Raw genomic sequence first — 5839 nt, forward strand, 5'->3', positions numbered from 1 at the left:
TGGTGGATTGTATTGTTTAGCTCTTCTGCATCTTTGTTGAGTTTCTTTCCAGTTGTTCTATCTTTCAAAGAAAGTGGTGTATTAAAGTCTCCCAAATTGATGCTTTTTACTTTATTTACTTTTTAATAATGTTTATACTTTTAAAATAGCACTATTGTGTTAATTTTAGTACACCAGTTTAAAAAGAAAACCAAACCCACTGCTGTGGAGTTAATTCCTACTATAGCAACCCTTTAGGACAAAATAGTACATCCCGAGTGCTACATCTTTACAAAAGCTGACGGCTCCATTTTTTTTTACTGTGGAGCTGCTGAATGCTTTAATATTTGGTTAGCACCTGAATTCTTAACTACTGCACCATGGGGGCTCCTGAGTATAGTAGCTAGTTTTTGAAAATTATATTCTCTGACGTTTTATTTTCTTACTTAAAAACTAATGAAATCGTGGCCATCTATGCATTGTTAAAATTATATATTACTATTTAATGATGCAATTATTTTTCTCTAAATCTCTTCTTTTTCTCTGCTCTTTAGAGGAAGTATCATTCTGCCAAGGAAGCCTATGAAAAACTTCTGCAGATAGAAAATCTTCCTGTACAAGTAAAAGCAACTGTATTACAACAGTTAGGTACATAAATTTTTTTCAGTTGTACATTTTGTTTATTTGAAGATGTTTTTCCTTTTGGAATATAATTTGTTCCTATGCTTGTAAGTCATTTTTTGTTAGAAATCTAGGTGTTAGTATAAATGTGACTTGTTTTCAGATTACATTTTCAATAAGGTATAATTGCATTAATATATTATTGTATTATTATTGGTTTTCTTTTATTCTTACATGTAAGAGGTGAAAAATATGTGATTTAACTATTACATGCCTTTCCTTCTCTTGCCAGCATGACATAATTAATCTGAACTGATCAAATCACACTCCCTGTCTAGCACAGTTCCATTTTACAATCCATTTAAGTACAGTACGTCAATGCAAACAACAACACAATGCAGCTCAGTGCCGTTGAGTCAAATCTGGCTAATCATGACCCCTCTTGGGTTTCTGAGGTGGTATCACTACGGAAGTAGATGCCCAACCTTTCTTTCGAAGAATGACTGTTGGTTATGGACCTCTAGCCTTCTGTCTAGCAGTGAAATGCCTTAGGCAGTACACCACCAGAGCTCTCTCAATGCCAATAGTCCTTTTAAATTCTCAGACTACTTTCCATGGAACTCTCAGCATTCTCTGTCAATGGCACAACTCAAAAACATCAACTCTTTTTCAGTTTTTCTTATCCATTGTCCAGGAGCTCAGGTAGTGTGGTGCTTAGGGCATGTAACTGCTAACCAGAAGGCTGGCAGTTGAAACCCACCAGCCACTCCTCGGAAGGAAGGTTGGGCAATCTACTTCTGTAGTGATACTGCCTTGGAACCCAAGGAGGGGTCGCTATGAGTCGGATCCAACTCCACAGCACTGGGTTTTGGTATCCATTGTCCAGCTCTCAAATGCATACGAGGCGATTAAAAATCTCATGGCTTGGCTTAGATGCACCTTAGTCTTCAAGAAGACATGTTTGCTCTTCAGGACTTGAAAGATTTGCCCGTGCAATACGTCATTTGATGTCTTAACTGCTACTTCCTTTGGTGTTGATTATAGAACCAACTAGTATGAAGCCTTTGAGAACTTCAGTCTTTTCTTTATGTATTGTGATGCTGCTTATTGGTTCAGTTGTAAGAATTTCTGTTTTTTTTATATTGAGTTACGATGCATACTGCAGACTTTGTAGTCTTTAATCTCTAACAGTATGTGCTTCAAGTCATCCTCACATTAAGCACGCAAAGTTTTATTGTCTGTGCATCATAGGTTGTTAATCAGTTTTCTTCCAATCCTGATGCCATGTTCTTTGTCATATAGTCCAACTTCTCGGATTATTTACTCAGCATACAGATTGAATAAGTATGGTGAAAGGATACAGCTTTGAGGCACTCTCTTCCTGATTTGAATCCATGCATTCAATATCCCCTTATTTTGATAGAATGACAAACTCCAGGTCTATGTACAGGTTCTTCATGAACACAATTAAGTGTTCTGGAATTCCCATTCTTCTCGGGGTTACTCAAAATTTGTTGTGATTCACACAATTGAATGCTTTTGCATAGTCAGTAAAACACAGGCAAACATCTCTCTGGTATTTTCTGCTTCAGCCAAGATCCATCTGCCATCAGCAATGACAACCCTCATTCCATGTCCTCTTCTGAATCTTCTGAATCCAGCTTGCATTTCTGGAAGTACACTGTTTCAACCATTTCTCAATAATCTCAATAAGGGTTAATATGTTAAGTTTTCCCTCCCATTAGAGGAGGTAAGGGATGAAAAACAGAAAGAAGGCTCTGAAACCCAAAAGGGGTTGGTATTAAGTTGGAATGGATTCAGTGTCAGTGAGTTTAGTTTACTCTGATTACTCTTTGGCTGGGCAGGATTTTTTTTTTCCCCAGTCACTTAACCTGCTTCCTTTCCCCACCTTCACTAGATCTAATACTTTATCTTCTCACTATCTACTTAAAAGTTATTATCATTATTTGCATTGCTTTACCTAGTTTCTCAAATTTTCTGTAAATAGAGAAACCAAGGGCACTGTGTTAGCAGGATGCCATCTTCCCCCACTTTCAGCAGCTATGCTGTTGACCATTGCACTACCAGGGCTCCTTAATTAAATGTAGTTTTGCCATTTTCTTTGTTACTAATGTATGTTAAGTGAACGTTAGCAGTAAGTACCATGTACAACCTTATGTGTTCAGATATTTTAAAATTATGGCATAGCTAATAATTGCTTTAAATAAGCTATATATGTTATTGAAGGAATATATTTTCTTTAACGTTAAAAATTATGAAAAGTTAAATTTTCAGAAATGCTCATTAGGACAATATTTTTGTAGTAATTGTTAATTGAGAACACAATGATGAAGTCTGTGTCTTTAGCGTGTATAAGCAATTTACTCATTCTTGTAATACTTGAATGGAAACTTTTTTAAGGTGTTTTAAATTGAGTTTTTATGAATTCTAATTTCACTACAGAATGTATCAATAAGGAAAATGCATACAACTTTGAAATTTTAGAATGAATGCATCTGATTTTGGTTTTATCTATGTCGATGTTTGTCATAATAGAACAAACCATATTTCAGGATATGAAAGTAAACCTTTCATACTTAAAAAAATAAAGAACAGAAAACCCCTCTGATGTTTATTTATCCTTTCCATTATGGATACTGACTTCTCCTGGTCATTCAATCTTTTCCCCTGCTTGTCATTATTATATAAGCAGCTTCTTTTAGGGACCTTAGTCTCTTGTATTCGAAGTCTCTTCTTATGAGCAGTAACAAAAGGGTAAGAGAAGAACAGGGAAGATTTATACATATGTGTTTCAGTGGAATCCCCTTAAAATATTATCTTCTAGATCACAGCTATTATTACTAATACCACAAAATAAGGGACCTATCAGAAGTCCTTATCTATTGTACATACTGTTGACTGGAGACAAAGAACAAAGATAATGGTTGCATTGATTCACAGCTCAAATATTAATTCCTTTTTAAACTGAAGATGTAGCATATAGTACCCTGTGATTCAACATTTTATTGATTATGTAACTACATTGCTAACTCTAGTTTTTAACCATATATATGTGTATGCTATGTTTCACTCAGTGCCTATATGAACTTACTTTTCATTTAGTTTTCCACAGAACCTTAGCAGTGTTAATGCTTTTAAAATATTTCAAAGGGTGTCATATTTAAGACATAATGCAAGTAAAATATGGAGTCTTTGACAAGTTTTTCCTTCTAATTTAAATTAATTAGTTTAAATTTAAACTTTTATTTAATTCCTTGGAAATAGAAAGTTGTTTTGGAGATTTCTTTCAGTTAACCTGGAATTGAAAGTAAAAAGTAAATTTATTTTGTAAGTTCCTGTCAAGTTGGCTCTGTGTCATTATTATGTGACACATTAGTTAATCCTGTGCCATCTTCATGATGCTTGCTGTATTTGAATCTTTTGTTGTGATATTGTGTCAGTCCATCTAATTGAGGGGTTCCCTTGGGTTTTTTGTTCCTCTGCTTAATCAAACATGATGTCCTTTTCTCAAGATTGGTCTTTCCTGGTGATGTGTCTAAAATACAAAGCTGAAGTCTCACCATCCTTGCTTTTGAGGATTCTGTTTAATTTTTAGTCATTCTTTTTGGCAGTCCATCATATATTCAGTATTTTAAATCAACACCGCAATTCAGATGCATCAGTTTTGTTTTTTTTTTTCTCTGTGGGTTTTTTTTATTTTTTTAAATTGTCCAGCTTTCTCATAAATATGAGGCAATTTAATACATCACGACTAGGTTCAGGTGCAGGTCATCCAAGTGACATTTGTAAATTTTTTTATATTCTTTGGAATGTAACTTGGAAATATTTGAAATTAACATTAGTAAAGGTGATCTGTGGTTTATAATCTACTTAATGTTTAGGCGGTGCCTAAAACATTCAAATCTCTCTCTATTCTTAAGAAACTTTGATAATTCTGACTAATTATTTTTACTATACTTTCATATAGCCATTTTTGTTCACTTTTCATTTTTGTCAAGTGTTATTCAAGGCCAATAAATAAATTTACTGAAAAGATAATTGATTTGTGTTCTTCCTAGTATTCTTTAAACTGAAAAAAATACAATTGAATCATGAGTAAATACTTACAATTTTTTTTATTATAGGTTGGATGCATCATAATGTAGATCAACTAGGAGAAAAAGTTACCAAAGAAACCTGTGCTATTCAGTATCTCCAAAAGTCTTTGGAGACAGATCCTAATTCTGGCCAATCTTGGTATTTCCTTGGGAGGTGAGATTATTAGATACTTTAGCTTTTTTTTTTTTTTCCGTTAGCCCCTATCTAGGTATTCACAAGCTAAGGTGATTTATAATCTGAAATGTATGTTTGTAACACACATGCCTGGGAGATACTCAGTATGATTGCTTTTTTATTTTCCTTACTAGATTTTGTTTTCATAGTTACTTCAATTGACTTCAATTATTGCAAGTTTTCAAGGATCTTGAAAGTTTTAAAGGTCTCATTAAATGTTAATCACTAGTATTATCTTTTCATTTAGTATTTAAATTGTTTCCTCTTTGATTTCTAGAATGCCCTTTTAAATATATTTATCAAAATAAAGAATTGATTTCTAGTTTGCTTGATGACTCTGAGTAGCCTATGGAAATTTACTATGTATAATCTTGATTAATGATTTTATGCCTTAATTTGGAAATATGTATAGTAATCGTAGATTGAAAGTCACAATTATAGATGAAATCTTAGATTGAAGAAATGAATACATTATTATTTGATTTGTTGGAAGAATAAAGTAACATGTAGGAAAATAGTTTTTTGTATTCGAGAAATTTTTTCTCCATTCTTTTATTTTGAATATTGACTATCTTAATTGTATTTGTTGATATAATGCATGTGTTTATACGATTATGTTTTCATTCTTAATCATCTTTGTTTTTAAAAAGTTGTTAATTAGTTCAGTTCCAAATCAACAAATTGTATTTAGTGTAAAGAGTAATGGCTGAAAACAATGAGATTTTTATTATTAGTTGCTTGCTCTACCATTGATTATTTGTGAAATCATGATGGTCTGTTTAAATTTCAGATAGTATGTAGAGGTTTACAGATCACCTCTTAGATTAAGATTTATACATAAGCACTCCTTCGCTGTCCTGCTTATGCAGTGATTAAGCACTAGGCTGTTCACCTGTTGTTGTTGTTGTTAAGTGCCATCGAGTCGTTTCCGACTCATAGCGACCCC

General features: G+C 33.2%; 1 protein-coding gene across 1 annotated transcript in view; it reads left to right on the top strand.

Annotated features, from left to right (window-relative positions):
- The window catches only part of LOC103211795 (histone demethylase UTY-like), a 398135-nt gene that overhangs the window by 233885 nt on the left and 158411 nt on the right, over window positions 1-5839 (top strand). Inside the window, 2 exon segments of the mRNA XM_042783269.1 lie at window positions 534-627; window positions 4746-4872. Of these exon segments, the coding sequence (XP_042639203.1) occupies window positions 534-627; window positions 4746-4872 (221 nt within the window).

The sequence above is a fragment of the Orycteropus afer genome, unplaced genomic scaffold (genome assembly GCF_000298275.1).
Source record: "Orycteropus afer afer isolate SDZICR_OR568_19922 unplaced genomic scaffold, OryAfe1.0 scaffold00794, whole genome shotgun sequence".
Taxonomy (NCBI): Eukaryota; Metazoa; Chordata; class Mammalia; order Tubulidentata; family Orycteropodidae; genus Orycteropus; species Orycteropus afer.